A 21,413-nucleotide genomic window follows, 5' to 3' on the forward strand; every position below is an offset into this window, starting at 1 on the left:
CAAGCAAAGCAAAGCAAAGCAAAGTCTTGTGGCATAGACTTACATACCTACCTATGGATTAACACCTGCAGCACAACAGCTTTGGGTAAGTTTCCTCTCTTTTTCTTTTTCTTTTTCTTCTTCCTTCTTCATGCTTCATGGCACAAACACAAGGATACTAACAATCATGGAAAACAGGGCTCGATGAAAACAAAAGCCAAATTTTACACTCGTTCATTCATTTCATTCATCTCGAGCAATGAACATCCCCATCATCGACAGCAGTTGAGACTGATGCCTCGCAAAGCAAACATAAAAAACGGTTTGCTGAGGTCCTCCCTAACGAAGGGAGAAGAATACTTGGTGGTCCAAGGCGGACTCAACTCTAGATTGCAGTAAGTTCCCCTCCTCCTCCTCACTCCTCACTCTCATCATATGACATGACACGACTGACATTTATGGTCGCAGAATTTCAGATGTCAAGAACATAACATACATGTTGAGTGCCTATTGGACCATCAACGCCTGCGTTCGACAGCCTACGGGTAAGTTTTTCCTCTTTCTCATCTTTTTCTGGGCTCGAACTCCATGATCAAACATGTTAACTGACGGTCATGACAACAGGACTTGTTGAAGACACATATCTCAAATTGAACAACTTACTACTCAAGTACAGATCACACAAATCACTCTACACTAGTGGTTATTCATCAATCACGTCGAGCAATCCCACGGCTGCATCGAGACTGCCAATGCATAAATTGCATTCACGCATAGGAAACACCGAACAAAGTGAGTCAACAACAACAACAACCACCACCACCACATGGTCATCGTGTCATTGAGGAAAAACGCAAATGGCTAACGAGGATTATTCGCAGGATTCGTGGTGTTTTAGGTTGAGTTGGCCTGCCAAGGTTGTAAAATCAGCAACACTCAACTGACTGTTAAAGTATGTAACACTTCCCCTGCTTCTTTGTCTGTCTATCTTTGTTTTGGGGATCATGTAAACTGACTTGGTTGTCTGCGACAGAAAGCCGGAATTTGCTCTCTCCTGCAAAATGAACCAAAACTTCAAAGCGGTTCAAAACCAAACGAACCAAAATCAGGAACCAGAACGAGTACTCAGGAGACTCAAAACTCATTGATCCATCCATGGCGGGGAACCTCGACACAGCTCTTCTTCAACTTCTATCTCTACTCTTGAGCTTCGTCCAGCCACTAGTCCCTCTTGTACTCGTTCCAGCAGCAGCAGCAACAGCAGCGTCGGTTGAGCCAACACCGCCAGAATTACCACTTGAATTACCAATACCTCTTTCTTTGGCAATGGCTCCCGAAAAAGCACCGGCATTAACAGCAGTCGAAACCGATTCCACACCGAAATCACCGTCCCTACCAGCAACTTCTTCAGCTCTCTGACGACGTCGCTTAACCAAAACTCCAAGCCGCCCGTCGTCGTGTTCGAAAGCATCGTCCAGCTCGTCACCCTCGATCTTCTCCCACTCCAACATCGGCGCCTCGTTAACCAATCTCTTCTTCAACCGATCCGACATCCGGTGCGGACTGGGGAGTCTGCACCTGTCCAACCACTCCTTCCCTTCCAAACTCTCAAGGAAGTTGTGGATAGTCCCATGAGACCAGCGACCTATGACCAACCTTTGGTTGCTGCCACCCGTCGTCGCCTCAACTTCTGACGGTGTCTCACTACTACCTTTACCACCACTGGGACTCGGACTTTTCGGGAACATGTTCGGATCAACCGAGCGCCGATGGAGATTATCGCCAATCAACAACCGATACAAATTGTGGCCCATGTTGCACAGCTCATCGTATGTGTCTCCTCGCGAGTTTTCAAACCCGAACGGGAGACCTTGCGTGCAACAGGCCCAGGCGATATTGTGGGCGAGCAAGCAGACGGCTTCAATAAACATGCCGGCTGTCTGAGGGTCTTCCTTGACCAGAGCGGGCAACGGCTTTTCGATCCAGAGCGGACGGGGACGGTGGGGGAAAGATCTGGTTTTTTCAACATCGATCGGCGGTCCATCCAACCCGGACTGCTGGTGGTGGCCAGATAACATGGCTGCCGGAAACGGCGGCTCCTCCAGTTGATAGGACGCCTGCGGCCATAAGATTGTCGGTCGCGGGTAGTCTTGGTGTGGAAGGGTAATTTGCGAAGGAAGGCGGATGGCGAGGTAATGGGACGTCAGCATCACCAGATGCGCGATGTTGGCCAGGGATGTGTTGATCACCTCCGGTGAGAGACCTAAAGAACAAAAGAAAGTAAGTCAAGTTGATGCTTGGGGATGCTGGGAGGAAAGGAGTTAACTCACTGTTTAGAGCGTGCAAGTCGATGATCTCGACACCGCCGAGCTCATACCGTTTCGAAGAACCCTTGCGAATCTGCCGGAGCCCGAACAGTCTGGCAGCCTCCTCGCACAAAAACGATCTCGTCGACGCCATGGTGTCAGCACAAGCAGCCCATTTGAATCTAATACGACGAATCGACTCCTGGGTCTCCTCCAGTTGGCGGTTTCGCCTCGCTGCAACACTGGTCGACATGGCCGATAAATCAGACTCCTTCCGGGCGAGAACATCCTTCTTCTTCTCGACCTCCTTCATGGTCTGCTCGGTCTGTCTCTTGAGGCGCTCACACTGGGCCATAATATCGGCGGTTCGAGCATTGGCGGCAGCTATTTCCGACTTGAGTCGGTCCAGGTAAGGCTTCTTGCTTCTAGATCCTCTTTCTGATTCCTCCTCTCCGACGGTGCGCTCTAACTCTTCGTTCTCGATCAGGGCTTGTGCGTTCTGCACTCGAAGCGGGTAAAGCCTGTTGCGCGCATCAACAGCGCAGAGAAAAGGCACCCTGCCCTGATGGGAGCGGTCGCAAAGACTGCAACAAATCATCCTGACGAACAAGAACAAGAGAGATTGACTTCGTCGAGGGATCCAAAGTGGTGAGTTGCGGTTGAAGTTTTATCTCCCGGATGTCAGCAACAGCGAGGCTAACTTATAGTGGTGGTGGTTATCGACGGAACAGATCTTCTTTATCCAAAGACTCGACGATGACATGACGAAACAGCCGATGTTTGCTGCCCGATGAAATGCCCTCAGAGCAATACCGATACCGACTATCGACTACCGATGAAACGAGACGAGCGTCGATACAAACAATGGATCAATCATCCAAAGAAAGAGGAAGGGGTTGTTTGGTGTCAAAGAGGAGATGAACAAGGTCAAAAAAACGAAGTCCCTCTCTGGGCAGGCTGAAGTCACAGCAACTGCACAGCATACAGCATACACACACACACACCCCTGGGCGTCATCCGAGGACAGGTCACCGGGATCAGGTCACAGTCCTCGCCGAATCTGGTCAAGTGTCACACCCTTGGCCTGGCCCTGCCCCGGATTGGCGCGCAGCACAGGGCCCACTTCCCGCTCCTGCCTAGCTCGACTGCCGCCCATCATTCTCGGCCCCTCTTTCAGAGGCTCCAGCGCCCTCCACTCGCTATGAAGGAATCCTCCACAGCTGCAACCGCGCTCTCGAATAGCGACTCCATTCGGCGGCTCTCGGTCTCACCATAACATCGGGGCCTCTCATCAAAAGCGATCACAAAAAGGTCACAAGGGGAAGGAAGTGACGAAGACGAGATCTCGACTACTTCCGTCACACTCACTTATACTTGCACAAAATTTGTAGTGTAGTACACTCCAATCGGCAACTCATCGGGCAGCAAATACAAGACATCGGCTAAAGTCTACAAACAGACCCAAAAAAAAGTCTCTAAGAAGAAAGAGACACAACAAACATCAACAGCTCAAAGTGAAAGCGGCATCACTTTCGACAGCTCAGAAACAACAAAAGGAAAGAGCATAAACTGCCAGCCTTCCGCCCACGCTTACCTGCGCCTTTTGTCCATTGTCCAGAACCATAACACTACTTTCAAACAGAAAATGGCATCTACCCCGCCTCAAATACGGCAAGGACGGCCAGAGTCGCCTGACTCCGATCTAAGCACCGCTTCTCCAGCCGGCAGCGAGCACAACCGGAGCTCTCACTTTGGCGAGGACGACTCCTTTGACGCAAACATTCAGTCTCCTCAATCTCCTCAGTCTCCTCAGTCTCCTCAGTCTCCTCAGTCTCCTCAGTCTCCTCAGTCTCCTCGGTCTCCTCGGTCACCTCGGTCTCCCCAATCGTCTCAGCTCCTCTCGCCTCTTCAGCCAGTTCGCTCAACGCCCATCGTCCCCATTATGGACAGCAACACAAGCAACTCAAGCGGCGGCCCGGACAGCGACGACGACATGGCCAACAGCCCCAGTGACCACGGCAATAACGCAGAGCCGACAGTCACCCAATTCCAACAGGATCAACAAAACCACTCCTCCTCCTTCCTCCCTGCCACAGTTTTCCAAGGCAGTAACAACAACAACTCACAGCGCCAGCAGCAGGTCAAGACTCCTGAGCCGCGCGACAACACCACCACTCCCACCAACGAACCCATCACCACTACCAGTAACCTGAACAATAACAACCTAGGCAACAACAACAGCAATCTTGCCAGCCTCTATCAGACCCTCAACCCGATCAAAACCTCCATCAACCCCACCCCTCGCAACATCCTCGCCGCGCACGCTCTCTCGTCGCCCAGCACCCCAGGCACTCTACCAAACTTTGATTGGGACGACTTCGTCACGCGCTACACCGAGTCCCTCTCGGCCGCCGACGCCCAGGAACAGGAACTCCTCGAAGAGTTCCAGCAGCTGGTACAGTACTTTAACGTGTGGGCGTCGTCCTCTTCGGCGCACGACACGGACCGCGCCGTCAAGCGTCTGCAGACGCGCGAGCGGTACGTGCGCCTTTCTGAGCAAAATCTGGCGCAGAGGAGAAAGCACTTGACGGAGGTGGTGAGGGCTTTTCAGAGCGCGCTGGCGCTGCTGAGTCAGTCTTCTTGATGGCATGACATCGATGGTTGCGATTTTTTCTTAAGTGGTGGTTGGTGTGAGTAATGCGCACTGAGGGAGGAGGAGTGAAGCAGTAGCATGTCTTTAATGCTGCAACCAGAAAAAAACAAAACAAAAAAAGCAAATCGAAAGGCGTGGTCCCCGTGGCGGCTTTGACCGTAGGCCGGACTCATGCCGTGGTGGAGGGTAGTTTGGAAGAGGGAGGGGAGAAGGTGTGGTCCCAGTGGCGGCAAAAACCGTGGGCCGGATGCATGCCGTGGGAGGAGAAGTGTGAAGTGGTTTTTTTGGTGGTTGTGTTAGAGTAGTTGTAGCTAGCTTTGGCCTTCGGGCAGGTGGAGGGCCAAGGGCCCGACAGGTATGTTCCCTTCACTCCTTTCCCCCTTTTGTTTATCGCGGCTTTACTAACTCTTCTACATGCCAGGGACGGGGCCATGGGCAATTTGGGCCCAGATATGTATCTTACTTTTTCTTTATCTATCAGTGACACGCAGGGACTAACTGTTCAATACTCATCAGGATGGGGCGCCAGGACGGTGGGAGGCGATGAAGGAGTATATAGTGTGCGCATCCTGTTACATGGGTTTTGTATGCTGGTGATGAGAAGAAGCGAGAACGAGAAGAGCGAGCATAAATTGCTCGGGACTGGAGCATAAACTGCCCGGAGTCGATTGATGTACAAAAGAGTCTAAAGCGCTAAAGCGCTCAGGAGCATAAACTGCTCAGGAGCAGCTTGACAGGGACTGACTGGGACAGGTCATTAGACAAGATCGGTGACCTAGATGCCCCTGAAGATTGAGGACGAAAGAGGGATTTCATTCATGTCTTGAGAATCAGTGTGTACAAGAAGGCAGAAGTCTGTTGAGAGGAATTGGGATCGCCACTACACAAAGTCAGCGAGCTGATGACTGAGGATGGAGACATGATTACATTTGTGCTGAGAGTTTTTGTATACCAGACAGAAATCTGTGTGGATCATACAAGCAGAGTTGCTGCGGGAAATGATACTGGGGAGAAGCAAGGTCTTCTGTTGAGTGATGATGATAATAGTAATGGTGGTGGTAGCGCTTGTTAAACCGAGTAGTTTAACAGCTATAGGCAGGCTTGGAGATTCATGATACAATCAGGTATTCGTCGTGGTTGATAAGGGTCAAAAACTTTAACACATTCCAAATTTTCATATTCATTTCTTTTTTTCTCACAACTGTTCCAAGTGACTTGTTAGACAGTTTCACCACAAAGCGATGACACTTCCCCAGATGACGGATATGTTCTTACGATTTATCATGACCGCGTATTCCATCTTCACGAGTCACCAACATGTTCGTTCAATCTCTCCCACCTTGCCCAGAAAAACAAATCGAAATGACAAAGCCAATAAATCAATTCTTTTGGTGCCCAACGCCTCCATCAATCATACCAGAAATAAAATGATATCTCGTCATATAAGCCATGATGCAGAGCTTCAACACACGGGTATCATGAGAAGCAACGCCTCTTCCATGCCATGCCATACTCAATGACCAAGAAACTTTTCGAACCCATCCCTCCACACACATCGTCAATGCATCATCACCCATCAACCGATGGGCACCCAAATCCTCATGAATCACTCAAGGCATCACCACTCATCTGGCCTCCTGCGCATCCCTCTTCACCGTGCCATAACCCCCATCCACAGCCGAACCAGCCCTCGTCGACCCCTGTGAGTTTGAGTTGGATGACACCAACGTACTCCCCTCATCCACCACATCTTCTTCTTCTTCCTCCTCATCACTGTCGGAATCAGAAGAATCCGTCTCCAAACTCCTCGTCGGCCCCTCGCCCTCCACAATCCACCAACTCGGCACCGCGCCCACAGCCGCCACAGCACTCAAAAACCACCAAGGCGCAATGATGTAATCCCGTCCCGTGACTCCCCAAGTGAAAACCGCTCCGGCGACCGCGGGTCCAATCGCCCTTCCCAGTCCCGAAAACGTCGTCGCGAACCCGTTTAGGGTTCCCAAGATTCGTAGCGAGGAAGCAGAGTTGGTGAGTAGGATCGTCGTACAAGGGAAGCCGATGATGACGGCTACGCCCTTTATCAAGAACAGTGTGAAAAAAGCGACGTAGCGCATGTGCGTATCCTCGATTAGAGCAGTGTAAGGTGTCAACAAGTAGACGATGGGGAACAGGAGGACAGCGGCGCGGTAGCATCGTAGGACTCCAAACCGGGCGCAGAACCAGGGGAACAAGAAAAACTGCACGACGCCGCAGGCGATGCCGTACACCGTGTAAATGGTGCCAATCTTGTCAGACCCCAAGCCGAAGCCGCCGGTGAATTTGAAGGGCAGACGAGTGTTATCTGGGGTTCGGTCACCGGGCGAGATGTGGGGGTAGTTGAGGAAGACAGGCAGGACTTGGTCGAAGGCTACGCTGTGTAAGGCCAGGAAGGTGTAAGAGGTTAGGTTGATGATGGTCTGCGGGGTGAAGATCTCGCGAAGGGTCGGGGGTTCGGATTCGACTATGGACGTGGAGGTAGATGGGGGGGAGGATTGGGCGAGTAAAGGCGCAGAGGCGCCGTCGTCGACGAAGGAGTGTCGTCTTGTATTTCGATGGTGATGGCCATGGCGTTTCTTAAAGGGGCGAGTGAGTTTTTCGCCGAGGACCAAGCCCCAGTCTCGATGTTCCCGACGACTTTCGAGGGTTTCGCGGAGGAAAAGGAGGCCGGTCATGAGGGAGATGAAGAAGATGATGCAGGCGACGAAGTTGGGCAAAGCGAAGGGGTATTTCTTGAAGAACTCGATGTTTCCGAAGAGGGATGGGTATTGCTCGGCGGGCTGGGCGAAGAAGCCGCCAAAGGCGGGGCCGAAGACGCTGCCGATGGACCAGACGAGAGGCATCAGGGAGAAAGCCTTTGGTTGGAGTTCTTTCTCGGGAACCATTTCTGCTACCATTGTTCGCAGGATACCGACTAGATGTCATAGGTTAGCATTCATGAATTCGGGAGTTTCTCGAGGAGACCTAGGTGTTGCCTACCATTACCGTTACCCGCTCCCATGATAAACCGAACAGTAATAGCCATGGTCAGACTAGTGGACAAACCCCATACAACGAAGCAGATCATGGTGCTCATAAGACCGATGAGGATGATGGGCTTGCGGCCGAACCGGTCAGACGCTCTCCCCCAAGGCACGGCGGACATGCTCTGAGCGACTGAGAAGATGGATCCTGTGAAGCCGGCCCATTTCGCCACCTCGTTCTTGGGAACCCCGAAACTCTTGATCATCTCGGGGAGGTAAGGGTAGATGGACGTTGCGGCTAGTGGTTCGGCGAACCTGGCGACGGCTGTGGGTTGAGGTATGTTAGCATGATGTTCACACAAGTGAGATATGACTATCTCTAGTATGATTCTTCAGGGCATATTGTGATCTCGTAGAAACCAATATTACTTACCCAGAATCGCCAGCTGTTGCTTGGGCAGTTTGGGGCCATCTTTGGCTTTTGTTACCATGATGACAATGGCCTACTCTGTATATCTCGTAACTTGCGCAATCGAGAGAGTATAAGCAAAAGATCCGGTTCCTTGAGAGTTTTATTGCAACGAGCAGACGCAATGTTGAAGCAGGAACAAAAGCATAGAAGAAGCGCCCGAGTCTACTATCTTATACGAGGTGGCGACTATGACTAGACATGGAAGGTGTGCAGGATCGGTTGAGGGTTGTCAGATTTTGACGCCCTTGAGATGACACAACAAGGAGGGGCGGAAAGTGGACGAGGAAAGAGATAAAGATGAAATAAAATCCAAAATACGAGAAACCCGGAAGAGAAACTTCGAACCCTTGACCCCCAAAAAATTATTAGTCAAAAGGCACAGAGCCGGTGGTACTTGTGGACAAAACGAGAATAGAGGATCGCTGTTCACATGCGGCTTTATGCGGAACTATGGAAGGTACGGATGGACGGGGTTCCTAGGCTCGAGCTAGGTTCCATTGCCCGCTAAAGAGCCCTTGCTGAACCACTGAGAAAGGGAAGCTGCCTGGAGCTAACTGTGACCCATCTGTGTCCCGCGCCAACTCGTGCCTGTTGGAGTTGGTTCACTGTAGGTACAAAGAATCTTTGGCTGGAGAATTCCACTTATCTGTGACTGTCCTTCCTTCCTTCCGGGCCATCCATGGAACACAAGGGGCAAGGATTGTTCGAACCTCCTTCCAGTTTTACCAACATGGTCATTGATCTCGTGCTCCTGTCGAAAGTCGAATATGAATTGACCGGGTACAGACGGTGAACTGTGGCTGTTAACCGGTGAGAAATCTGGAGCGTGTCGATATGTGAGAATTTACAAATCTAAACTCTGAGGTATTGCATGTATAGTCCTCGCAACCCTTCTCTCTGTCTCAGTAGTCACACGCACCGACACAATACATTCGGAAATCCGTCCCATTCCCGCTCTCCGACGTGGCCGGTCAAGGAAAAGGCTTTCCGTCTGTTGTGTCCGAGGCCGTGATCGGCTTTTGAAGAGGATCACAGGGTCGTCGTCCACCCTCGTCTGCCATTGGCTGCCACCGGAACGCTGGCTTTACTTACATGCTATAGGCAGCAGTGTACAGCCTTCACTTTCTCTATTGAGTCGTCAGTGCAGCATCGTGACTTTTGGATCTAGCAGCTGAGTCAACGTTATCCTCCCAAGTGTGCAGGCGGTTACGGAACCCTTTCCCGCCCTTCATCAACCCTTGTCTGCTGCATGGGCTATTGACCCCCGCGTCAAGGGGGCGCCAAAGTCGAGATGGCCACCAGACCTCGGATCTTACTGTTTGAAGGCTTGAACTGATTTGCCTGATGGTAGACGAACAGGTTGACCATCAACTTCAGTCAGCGGAAATATCAAAAAAATTCCTATCGTGACTGTTTGTCGGTCGCGGATCGGCGTCAGTCAACGAACTGAAGTCGAAACTCCTGCCAGTGGTACACAGCAGCAAACCTCAACGGTCACTGTGCTACCTAGAGGTACTTACAGTGCATGGACCAACCCATTTTCATACTGTATTTACATCAGGCGGGGAACCATCCAGGCCTGCCGTGAGGGGTCACCACTACGATATTGAAGCCAGGCCAAGATTGTGCCAGTCAGCAATGACGCCAACCGTTAAAATCCGAGGAATTGTCCAAACATCGCCGGCGATAATCGATGGAAAAGCACTTCGGATTGCGTGTCTTGTCATTGATAGGTGCATCAACTTCAGAAGTGGACAGTGCGGCAGCTCCCGTCGCTGCAGGCGGAGAGAATTTGTTAGCTTGCGAGACTTACCAATAGGTGAAGATAGCTGGAAATCTTATGTCACTTCAGTTAGTGACTCGTGATGTTACGTTACGTAGGTAGGTTGGTGACGACGCTTATCAGATGAACTCACCCAACTTCATTCTTTTCAACTCATCTTTATAAACTCCATCCATACCTTATCCCATCGTGGCATGGCCAAATCCCATCACCGCCAAGGACATCTGACAAAGTGTAAGTGAGACCTCACACCCTCCCATCCTCAGCCGACGACCATCTGCTTTCTATATATTGCCCAAACATTCCATCGTCCACTTCCCATCACACCCTCTCACGAGACCACTTGTCTCTACATGGGCCTTCAAGCTTCCCGTTCCCGGTCCGTGAAACCCACGGTTTACTTCCTACTGGATGTCGGCGACTCTTCTGCCGCTGGTCAACACACCCTTTCATTCAGCTACTGAATTTAGTTTTTTTTTACATGCAGTGTATCAACAGACCATCCACGCATAGGTCCAGATTAAGCAAGCTCCAACATGGGTACCGCCTCCGAGCATACCCCCCTCGTCACCACGGTGAAGGTGGAGGCTGTTCCTCGGCGCCGATATTCTCACCCTGTCGCCCGCCGATTCTTTACCCTTTCTTTCTCATCCATCCTCGTTTGGTTCTCCCTCTTCTTCATCGCCTCCTTCACTCTCCTTCCCCGTCCTTCATCTTGGCCCGGCTGCGGTCATGATCGAAGCAAGGTAGACTATGAGCAGTTGCGCCAGCTGCTTCTTGACACTCCCAGCAGTGAACAGGCTGAGGAGTGGCAAAAATACTACACTGCCGGCCCCCATCTTGCTGGCAAGAACTACTCTCAGGTATCTTGATCTTCCCAGAAGCGCAAAGTCGTACCTATTCTGAGTCGTTTTATAGGCACTCTGGACAAAGGAAAAATGGGAAGAGTTTGGTGTCAAGTCACACATTGTAGACTACGAAGTATACATTAATTATCCAGTCGACCATAGGCTGGCCCTCCTGAAGAAGGAGGACAAGAAGGACGACAGCAGCTCGGACAACTGGAAGGTTTCATTTGAAGCCACTCTTGAGGAGGACATCCTTGCCGAAGATCCGAGCACAAGTTTGCCCGAGAGAGTCCCCGTTTTCCACGGCTATTCTGCTTCTGGCAACGTCACCGCGCCCGTGGTGTATGTTAACTATGGCACATACCAGGATTTTGATGACCTGCTCAAGGCCAACGTCAGTCTTGCCGGAAAGATCGCCATCGCTCGTTATGGCCTCATCTTCCGTGGGCTCAAGATCAAGAGGGCGCAGGAGCTGGGAATGATCGGCGTTATTCTTTACAGCGACCCCGGTGATGATGGTGAAATGACCGAGGAAAACGGCTACGCGCCTTACCCCGAAGGACCGGCTCGCCAGCCTAGCAGTGTCCAGCGTGGAAGCACACAGTTCCTCAGTGTTGCTCCAGGCGACCCGTAAGTCATTGTGTTTTTATGAGTTGCATGCATGAAGGCTAACATGAATAACAGGACAACACCGGGCTACCCTTCCAAACCTGGTGTGCCTCGTGGGCCGGTTGACGGAGCTATTCCCAGCATTCCCTCGATTCCCATCTCTTATGCCGAGGTCCTGCCGATTCTCAAGGCCCTCAACGGTCATGGTCCCAAGGCCGCGGACTTCAACAAATGGTGGACTCATCAGACTGGTCTGGGCTACAAGGGTGTAGATTACAACATTGGACCGACGCCAGATGACGTTGTTGTGAATCTCTACAATGAGCAGGAATATGTTACCACTCCTCTGTGGAACGTTATTGGTATCATCAACGGTACCATTCCGGATGAGGTGATTGGTGAGTAGTCTTCCTCTGGATTTGGTGCATGACGAGCCCGATACTGACTTGTAGCATAGTTATCGGTAACCATCGCGATGCCTGGATTGCAGGCGGTGCTGGTGATCCCAACAGCGGATCCGCAGTTCTCAACGAGGTCATCCGCTCCTTTGGAGAAGCACTGAAGCTTGGCTGGAAGCCCTTGCGCACCGTCGTCTTCGCCAGCTGGGACGGTGAAGAATACGGTCTTCTCGGATCCACCGAATGGGTAGAGGAGTATCTTCCTTGGTTGAGTGCTGCCAATGTTGCCTATCTGAACATCGACGTCGGAGTCCGGGGCAAGGTCTTCTCGGCCTCTGCCGCTCCTCTTCTCAACAGCATCATCTATGCTGCCACCGGGGCCGTCGAGTCGCCCGACCACCCGGGCCATTCCATTCTCGAGAAGAACTGGGATAAGAAGATCACCACCATGGGAAGCGGCAGCGATTTCACCGCCTTCCAGGACTTCGCCGGAATCCCCTCCTTGGATGTCGGTTTCAACGCCGGCGAAGACGACCCGGTCTACCACTACCACAGCAACTACGACAGCTTCTACTGGATGAAGAAATACGGCGACCCGGGCTTCGTCTACCACAGAACCATGGCCCAGATCTTCGGGCTCCTCATCGCCGAGCTCGCCGACCTCCCCGTTCTCGCCTTCAGCGCCGAGAGCTATGCCACTGCGCTCGACGGCTACGTCAGCCAGGTAGAAGACAAGCTCGACGCCGCGCTCCATCCTCCCAAGGAGGAGGAGATTGCCATCTCTACCCTCACCGAGCAAAGCATTTCCGAGTTACGCGGCAGACACTACAACACCAGCAACACAGCCATCACACCCGCAAGCTCCAACGCCGCTCTAGCCTTCCGCGACTCTCTCAAACGCCTCCACGACGCAGTCGGCAAGCTGACGGAGAAGGCGGCCCGCCTCGACGCCGAGGCTGAGGACCTCAGGAGCCAGGCAAGAGAGCACATCCCATGGTATCACTGGCACCAGAAGATCAAGCTGGGGTATCAGATCCGTAAGCTCAATACCAAGTACAAGTACATCGAGAGGAGCTTCTTGTTTAGCCAGGGGTTGGATGGCAGACCGTGGTTCAAGCATGTCGTGTTTGCGCCGGGATTGTGGACTGGGTATTCTGGAGGTATGTCGCTGCCTAACTTTGCTCCTCTTTGAGTGATGATGTTGATGATACGGGATCATGATGCTAACTGATTTGCTCGTACAGCCGTGTTCCCCGGTCTTGTAGAGAGCATTGATGCGAGGGATTGGACTAACGCTGAGAAATGGGTTGATATCATTGATGCTTGCATTAAAAATGCGGCGAGGAAGTTGTGAGTCTGCGTCTGGTGGTTGGAAGGAAGAGGGATGGATGTAAGTGGAAGTTGGATACATCATGCTTTTGAGTATATGAGCGTTATGTCCAGGGAAAACTGCGATTATTTGACGTTTCTTGGCGGTATCGAACAAACTGTCACCTATATATCCATCCTATGGACTATACTATATAAGACAAAGGAACAATTTTCCCGTCAAGGGAAAAGTTTACCCGTCAAAAAATCCGCTTCATTTTCCCCCCGTTGTCTCTTACCATTCCCTTCCCTTCCCTTCCCTTTCTCACTCCCCAAACACCTCCACGACTGAACCACCTACTCACGGCAACTGATAAACCCCCACCGGCACCTGCCCCCGATGCGTCGGCACGGAAGGCGTGGGAACAGGCGACACCGCTTGAAACTGCGTATAATTCGTCCGTCCCGTTGTCTGCGGCGATATCAGTGAGTGAACCGATCTTTGACCCTGTCCACCCAGATGAGGTGGTTGATAAGTTTGATATTGTCTCTGTTGCTGTTGCTGCTGGTGCTGGTGGTTTGAGGTTTGCTGAGGGCTCAAGTACGGTTGTTGCTGGATGTATGGTTGCTGTTGGTGTTGTTCGTGACTAGATACGAGGGTGTTGTAGTACGCCGGCGCTGGGGATGGGATTTGCGGCTGCTGGTTGTGGTTGTGGTTGAAGCTCTGATTGTGGTTTTGGTTGTGGGGAACGGAAATCGGTGTCGAGTTGATTTGCTGGTAGTGGTATGCCTTTTCGTTGATATTGGGGATGACAGCCCCGGAAGGAGTGGCGGGAGTAGCACCTGGTACGGGAGAAAAGAGGGTGGCGTTGCTGTTGCCCCTGCCCCTGCCACTATGGCTGGACGGGGAGGACTTGACGGGCTTGGAGTGTAAGCCGGCGGCGCGGTGGCGGTGGACAAAGACGGAGTGGATGATGAGGGAGATGAGGTGGAGGATTCTGTTTTGGGGGGTTTTTGTCTGTTAGCGAGCAGGCAGGCGCCGTGGTGACTGGGTGATGGATGATGCAATGTGCTGTTTGGAACTGCGGAGAGGGTAAGGGATGGAGAAGTTTGGGAAGTCGCGACTCAGACCATCGGGTCACCCCTTCCTTTCCCAGATGATTTACGAGAGCGAGGGAGCAAAAAGGGCAGGGGCAGGGACGACCAAGTAGAAGTAGTGCTCAAGCGGGAACGGGGATACTACCAAGGAGAAAAATCCAAAGAAGGAGTGGAAGGAACTCACAACTCAATCGCCCCCAAACCAGCAGCAGCAATAAAACAACTCGTCGCCACGAGACGTGCCTCAATGTCGTACTCATTAAATCCATACCCACTACCATCATAACTCGAACTCGCCCTCTTCTTCTCCAAAGCACTCGAAGGCGCATACAGGTCATATTCTTCATACGGATCTCCTCCTATTGAAGAATCAGAGGCAACATCGTCATGATAAGGCCCAGCAATCGGAACCATGTACGGATCAGCCGTCCAGAAGGTCATGTACCAGATCATGGTCGAAGTTAGCAGCGCGAAGGAGGCGAGCCATAGCACTAGCAGCAAAAGGTCGAGGGCGAGGACGGCCCAGTAGTTGTAGGCTTTTGGGCCGGTGGCGACGGAGAAGCGCGTGATGAGGTGGTAGGTTGAGGTTATGAGTGTTGCTATGGCCTTTGTTGGGAGGGAAAGCCGGAATAGAAATGGGTTAGTATTTGAAATTGTGGGGTGAGATGAGTTGAGATGAGTTGAGGGTAGAAAAAATGGGGGAAACGGGTATGTATGTTCGGACGGGGCGAGGAGGGGGATGGAGATGGAGATGAGTATGAGTGTGAGATAGATTTTCAGGCTGAGAAGGGAAAGGAGGACTGGACATACAACTGCCAAGAGCAACACGGCTCCGTCAAAAACGAAGCCTCGTATGGCGTAGGCACAGAGACCGGCGATGAAGATGGCGATGAAGAGTTGGACGAAGCGGATGCCGATGAAACCTTTGGGGTAGAGAGGGATGTGTTCTCGCCCAGGCGCGCGGTCAGAAGGGTATTTGGAGTATGCCATCGTTGTTGTTGTTATTGTTATTATTGTTTGGGCTGGCTTCGGAGATGATGACCTGTTGAGCTTGTTGTGTTTGGCGATGGGTATGAGGAAATCGCAGGGATTTACGCTGCTTGACGAGAGCTTCTGGTGAAAATGAAGATCGCGATGATGATGCTCAACAGCCTCTAGACACACCCGTTCTGAAGCACCAAAAGAAAGAAAGAGAGAGAGAAAGAAAGTATCACCAAGCTCCGAGACCGAAGAACCATCTGCACTTGAAAATAATGTAGTCACCCCTTTTTTAATCACCGTCTCCTCCTCCTCTTCTTCCTCCATCGATCTGTCTGAATCCACCATGAGCAACTTCTCGAAATCCTCCGTGTTGTATCCAAAATGATGTTGCCACATGTCTACTGTTCCGAACATATGTGGCGTTCATTTTTCAAGGCATATCCATGCCAGGAGAGGAACAAAATCCAGATTTGCCTTACGAGATAGTACCTAGTGTAGCTCTAGAAGCGGAAAAGAACGTCTTGGGGAAGAATAAAAGGCCATGTATACCGACATTCAGACAGATAAACTCTACTCGCCATCTAAGACCAAGAAATGCGGCTAGAACCTAAGGAGGGTCGGCCCCAAGGGCCCAAGATGCCCGTCCAGCTGCTGGATGATTTAAACGGCGGACCAATATGAGTGAGGAAAGAAGGAAAAAAAAATCGGCGGGTAGCTGCAGTAGGTGTCTAGGGGTTTCAAGGTATGAATCCGGTATATACCACGGAAATCAGTCTTCGTGCGCCAGTGTTGAGTTATCGACGGGTGATACGTCGAGTAGAGCTGTTGGAATCCAGATATGTCAATGAACTCTGGCCCTTTTCTGCCTGTTTGCTTGCTCCTCTGCCATCAGTTCAACTTGGTAATTTACCCCATGTCTCTCACCTCCCAGTACCTCGGGTGCCATAGCGACTTCCTGGAATGACTCGTCTCTGTTGGTTTCCTGTGTAATGTGACTGGAAGCAAAACTCCCGTTATGCGCTTCACCAAACCGCCCATGGTCCACAAGCAGACATGCCAATTTCCTCATTTAGCATAGTTACTAACGTACAAAGAGGGGAGACACCGCAAGTTTAAACGCCGCGAGACACACCGACGCAGACAATGTCATGATACCGATTTTGAGTCTGGGCTTGGGTTTCAGCCTGACCCGGACCCTCCTTCCGTTTTCATTGCTTCCAGACTTATTCTCTGCCAGTCCTGACTCAAATCTCTGGATTGCTCCTTCCCCAGCCTGGCGTCTCAGAGGATACATAAGATAAAGCAGAGCAGGAGACAAGTACAACCGAGCAGTTGCCATTAGCAGCAGCAGCAGCAGGATGGGGAACAGCTAACACACCCCCGACGACTTCCCACCATTTCAAGCCATCGCAACGCTCACATCATGAAACCCAACCAAGCCCAAATACTCCTCCGCCAACCTCCACCTACTGCCCAACCTACCCAAACACCTCCCCACATCTTCCGCCGCCTGCATCACTCCCACTCCTGCCCCTCCTGCTTCCCCTAGAGACCCATCCTTCCCAGGGGCAGACCCAGTCCCAGTCCCAGATCCAGTCCCACCATCATCACCCCCCTCCTTCCACAACCACCTCAACATCGCCAGCCCGCTATACAAAGAATCCAAACACAACGGGCTCACTTTTGCCAACCCCTGCGGTAACATGACGGCATCTAGCAATTCCATGCATAACTCCCTCACAGCCCCAGAGGAAAGCGAGCGCAGCCCAGCCACTGCCCGCACTTGAAAGGCGTGTTGGTTGGCTGTCTTAGGTTGGAGGTTCTCGAATCCTCTGGCCCCAGACCCGTCGAGGAGGTTCTCGGGACAGCAGTGGATGTCGTAGAGAAGGAAGAGAGCGGACTGGGCTAGACTTAAGGGAGGCAGGGAGTGGGGGTTTAGGGGTTGGAGTTGGGGAGATAGGGAGGAAGTGAAAGTGAAGGGAGGAGAGGAAGGGGTGGCGGAGGAGAAGTGGCTGTGATTGTGGTAGGGAGGGTTAAGCGGGATGGAGGAGGAGGTTAGGAAGTGCCAGTGCGGCGGCGGCGGTGGTAGTGGTGGTGGTGGGGAGGCTGATGAAGTTGATCCTGTGTTGGACTGGGTGCGTGCTAAGCTGTTGAGACTGGGGAGGAGTTCTTGTTGGATGAGGGTGCTGAAGGTGGCGAGGGTGTTGATGAGGTCGTCGACTTCGTTGATGTCGAAGGGGTCGCCGTTGTCTCCTACTCCTAGTTGTTGATTGCGTAGGGTGGTGCGGACGTGGGTAATGGTTCTGCTGACGAGCATGGATGATTGGACTAGACGGGCGAATCGACCTTGTGGTTGCTCGAGAGGTATGGTGATTCCTGCGCTGAGGGCACGGCCTGGATCCCCGTTGTCCTTTGTGAGGTAAGAAGCGTTAGGAAGACAGTGGATGAAGGGTAGACAGAAAATGAAAGTACTTACCCAGGCATCATCATCCACAGGCAAAAGATAGTGCTTCTCCGGCTCCGGCATCACAAACCGCTTCTTGTTTCCAAGACAGATCACCCTATCCAGGATGTAGATAGCCCACCAGACCCGTCTCCGTTCCTCAGACTCAGTCCAAGTTGTCTATCCCTAAATCAAAAGGGCAGGTATTATCCCGCCCCAGCATAAAGTCAGCAAACATCCTCATCCCACAATACGCTCTTCAAACAAATTGAGAAAAAGAAAAACTAACCACAGCACCCAAAACCGCCGAACTCTCCTTTAACCCGGGCAACCCACACATCTCCGCATACCTCGCACACCCCGCCACGCTCATCCACGCCGCTGGCATGATGCCCTGGCCATACTCATACACCGCAACCAGCACCATCGCCTGCAGATACAGCAGACTCACACACCCTGCACTCTCCAACATCGCCAGCATTCCTTTCGCCGCCATATACAGCTCATTATCCGCCGCCGCCGGGGCTTCTTCGATGCTGCTGCCCTCCTGCGGCAACGTCACGATAAGCTTCATACTCAAAATCAACATGGCCAAGTCCGGCCCGGCTTCCCAGAGCGTGTGCCCTAGCGCCATCCGTTTCTTGGAAATAAAGGGAAACCAGCGGTGTATGGTGTCGAAGTACTCGGCTGTACAGTCTTGGACTGTGTTTCCCCGGCTGAGAATGTCATAGACGGCGCGGGGAACGGCGACGGGCGGAGAAGGGATGGAGAGTTGGGCCCATTTGAAGACGTCGATGTTGAGGAGGAGGGCGGAGGGGAAGCGGTTGTTGGAGGAGGCGGAGCCGCCGCTGGCTGGGAGCCAGAGGGGGCCGCGGGAGTTGATCACGGTGGCGGGTGGTGCTGCTTGGTGCTGGGAGGCAGTGTGGTTGTTGTTGCTGGTCTCTGGGCCGCAGATGTTGTTGCTGGGGGATGAGTTTGAACTGGTGGTTTCCTTGTTACCGCCACCACTGCCACCACCACTACTGGCCAAGGCGAGCCGGTTCTCGAGCTCCGCGAGACGGACTTGTAATGCCGCTACATCATTTGCTGTGGGTGCTGATGGTGAGTCGCTGTAGTCGCATTGACGGTTCATACGGGCACAAAGGCCACATGTTGGGACGGTTTTGTCGCATTTCCTCCTTTGAATGAAGTTAGTAACTGAATTTGGACTGTTCGAATGATCTAATGCAGGGAGAAAGCTCAAACTTCGGAAACCAGGGATGGCATGAATGCCGATATTTCAAATTTAGGCTTGTGCGATGATAAGTGAGGATGAGAAACAATCGTACTTTTGCTTACGACAGCTGATGCATGCTTGGCTGGCTTTGGGCACTTGGAAGCTTACCAGCCCGTCCTCTCGCGGCAGGAGACTTAAAGCCATGATAGTCTTGGGCAGATCCTTGGGAGATGATACGGAAGCTGTAGTCGATACCAGTGAAAATGAATCAAGATCTTTGCATTGTTGAAGTACGGGTAAGACGAGCCTCAAATAAAGAACGGCTAGAATATTGTCTCGCCTGTGTACGAAATGTCTAAAAGGGAGTCGGGGATGGCATGCTGACTAAGAACTCTATGCAAAGTTCCTTTCAGCCCTATCGTCAACGATGACAATCAACCTTGTTGGTTCATCATCCTAGCAGAGCGTCTGGGGAGCGGGTATGGTGTGATCAAATTTAGACATCCATTTGGAAGTTCGAAATCATGCACGAGAGACGAGGGCAAACGGCTGGAGTAGTCCATCACAACCTTCGATCCACAAATGATAGTATAGGACACTAATATTATTTTCTGGTTAACAGGATGAGCTTCGGCTGATGTAAGAAGAATACGGACGCTGGTAATGTCTCGATTTATCTACTTTCCATACAGGCGCAAGGCCATTTGCTCTGGATTTCAACGGGTTTTTCAACGCTCAGACAATCTTTTCAGGATATAATGGCCACGAAGGGCGACGATCTCATTTGATGCAATTTCACAGGCATCAACTTAGAACCGTGGCGCAAACCCACGGCGATATCGCAGCTGTTCCTGTACCAAACGTTTCGTGAGCATTTCGGTACTCGTGTCAAACATCTGTCTAGCAAAACAGTCAGCGGAATTCTCGATAAGCAAAATCGAACACAAAAAGGACAATGGCTGATGCTTGAGCTTCAGAGAGAAGATTATAACTCGACATATTCCAGCTATCAAGACACTGTAGACCTTTTGAGGGGTCACAGCATCTCTGCCCGGATTTCCGACTAAGGATGACGATACGATAATGGTTTTTCATCATGTGAGAGCATTTGATAGGGATGGGTATTGTAGAAGGGTAACTTACTATATCATTGACCAAGTCATGCGTATCAATATGCCGCGATGATCTGTCCTGGTAACCTGTCGTACTCGTAGGCCGCGTTGGCCGAGGTTCCACGCCAGCGCGTGCTGTATCAAGAGTGATGGATATCCAGCTCTTCAATCATCATACGAAATACGACGTCTCTGCATCGCCCTCTCGCCGGAAGGCTGGCCGGTTGCTTCCTCTCCATAGTCCAAAGAAGCAAGTCCCTTGTCGACAACATCCCACGTTCGCTTGCGCAAGTCGATCTGCTCACCTCCGTCTGGTCGGTTGTTGTTCTTCTTGCCTCCACGACGCTTGTTCTTGTTCTTGTTCTTCTTCTTCTTCTGTTGTTGTTGTTGGTGCTGCCCCTGTTGTTGCTGGTGCGGAGGTCCGGCCCCCGCTTCTCTGGGAGAAGAATCGACCTCGCCGTCAGAGAGCTGATGATGATGCTCCCCTATAGCACCCTCAATTATAACAGCGACGCCGTCCGCCGCGGGATCCATGACCTTCTTGATCTTGGCAGACTCCCTCACACGACGCATGGCTTCGAGTTCCGAGTGCCGGAAGATGGCGATTTGCTCATCTGTCAGAGTCCGTTTGACGCCGTCGGGGTAATAGCCCAGGCCGTCATCGTCCTCATCGTAGTAGCCTTCTTCGTATTCTTCTTCGTAGTGATACTCCTCTTCGACGGCAATGCCGCTTTCCTGTCCCTCAGCTGCGGCGCTGTTGGAAGCGACGACCGAGTCATCTGGACGGAGGAAATGGGATTCGAAATGACCTGTGGACAGGTTGGAGAAGTGGGCTTCATGGAAAGCAAACATATCAGCCTAGAAGATCGATGATGTAACACGTCAGTATCTGATCATCCTGGATAATAGCAAATCATAAAATAAAGGGAAACATACCTCGCTGATCTGCGGCACCTTGAAGGGTAAAAGCGCTGCCATTATTACAGGCCCAGGCCAAATGGCCTGTTTCGCTGCTTTGCCTTGTTTGGTGCTTATTCGGTTGAAATCAGAGCGAACGAGGGACGGAGAGGAAATGGAGGGAGAATCAATTGGAAGCTCAAGCCAACAAATGCCTGAGCTGGAGCTGCAGCTTTGCCGGCCGGCATTTGTGGGACACGCGGTCACGTGGAAGTTCAGCGTGGTGTCCGATAAGCTCCACACAGGCCGTT

At 51.8% G+C, this 21,413-nt stretch overlaps 7 protein-coding genes across 7 annotated transcripts; 2 read left to right on the forward strand and 5 right to left on the reverse strand.

Moving 5' to 3' along the window:
- Positions 1-798: 798 nt before the first annotated feature.
- SMAC4_02837 (uncharacterized protein) lies at positions 799-3,231 on the reverse strand. Its single transcript, XM_003348291.2, has 2 exons — positions 2,310-3,231; positions 799-2,242 (listed from the first exon to the last, which is right to left on the reverse strand). The coding sequence occupies exons 1-2, from the start codon at positions 2,881-2,883 to the stop codon at positions 1,164-1,166; spliced, it is 1,653 nt and encodes a 550-aa protein (XP_003348339.1). The 5' UTR covers positions 2,884-3,231; the 3' UTR covers positions 799-1,163.
- A 688-nt stretch (positions 3,232-3,919) lies between these two features.
- SMAC4_02838 (uncharacterized protein) lies at positions 3,920-5,041 on the forward strand. Its single transcript, XM_003348292.3, has one exon. It carries the CDS (start codon positions 3,931-3,933, stop codon positions 4,927-4,929), a length of 999 nt encoding a protein of 332 aa, XP_003348340.1. The 5' UTR covers positions 3,920-3,930; the 3' UTR covers positions 4,930-5,041.
- An 895-nt stretch (positions 5,042-5,936) lies between these two features.
- On the reverse strand, positions 5,937-8,708 carry SMAC4_02839 (uncharacterized protein). Its single transcript, XM_066089850.1, has 3 exons — positions 8,371-8,708; positions 7,954-8,262; positions 5,937-7,888 (listed from the first exon to the last, which is right to left on the reverse strand). The coding sequence occupies exons 1-3, from the start codon at positions 8,426-8,428 to the stop codon at positions 6,564-6,566; spliced, it is 1,692 nt and encodes a 563-aa protein (XP_065945680.1). The 5' UTR covers positions 8,429-8,708; the 3' UTR covers positions 5,937-6,563.
- A 1,114-nt stretch (positions 8,709-9,822) lies between these two features.
- SMAC4_02840 (uncharacterized protein) lies at positions 9,823-13,617 on the forward strand. Its single transcript, XM_003348294.2, has 6 exons — positions 9,823-10,426; positions 10,680-11,055; positions 11,111-11,670; positions 11,725-12,047; positions 12,107-13,207; positions 13,292-13,617. The coding sequence occupies exons 2-6, from the start codon at positions 10,729-10,731 to the stop codon at positions 13,399-13,401; spliced, it is 2,421 nt and encodes an 806-aa protein (XP_003348342.1). The 5' UTR covers positions 9,823-10,426; positions 10,680-10,728; the 3' UTR covers positions 13,402-13,617.
- A 99-nt stretch (positions 13,618-13,716) lies between these two features.
- SMAC4_02841 (uncharacterized protein) lies at positions 13,717-15,443 on the reverse strand (the record flags this gene model as incomplete). Its single annotated transcript, XM_003348295.1, has 3 exons — positions 13,717-14,353; positions 14,638-15,059; positions 15,264-15,443. The coding sequence occupies 3 exons, from the start codon at positions 15,441-15,443 to the stop codon at positions 13,717-13,719; spliced, it is 1,239 nt and encodes a 412-aa protein (XP_003348343.1).
- A 1,051-nt stretch (positions 15,444-16,494) lies between these two features.
- Positions 16,495-19,393, reverse strand: SMAC4_02842 (uncharacterized protein). Its single transcript, XM_024655511.2, has 4 exons — positions 19,206-19,393; positions 18,167-19,055; positions 17,911-18,057; positions 16,495-17,844 (listed from the first exon to the last, which is right to left on the reverse strand). Exons 1-4 carry the CDS (start codon positions 19,295-19,297, stop codon positions 16,834-16,836), a joined length of 2,139 nt encoding a protein of 712 aa, XP_024511389.1. The 5' UTR covers positions 19,298-19,393; the 3' UTR covers positions 16,495-16,833.
- A 289-nt stretch (positions 19,394-19,682) lies between these two features.
- SMAC4_12597 (uncharacterized protein) lies at positions 19,683-21,253 on the reverse strand. The gene is made up of 3 exons (XM_003348297.2): positions 21,142-21,253; positions 20,237-21,063; positions 19,683-19,993 (listed from the first exon to the last, which is right to left on the reverse strand). Exons 1-2 carry the CDS (start codon positions 21,181-21,183, stop codon positions 20,371-20,373), a joined length of 735 nt encoding a protein of 244 aa, XP_003348345.1. The 5' UTR covers positions 21,184-21,253; the 3' UTR covers positions 19,683-19,993; positions 20,237-20,370.
- Between the last annotated feature and the right edge of the window lie 160 nt (positions 21,254-21,413).

This window comes from Sordaria macrospora, chromosome 1 (genome assembly GCF_033870435.1).
Source record: "Sordaria macrospora chromosome 1, complete sequence".
Taxonomy (NCBI): Eukaryota; Fungi; Ascomycota; class Sordariomycetes; order Sordariales; family Sordariaceae; genus Sordaria; species Sordaria macrospora.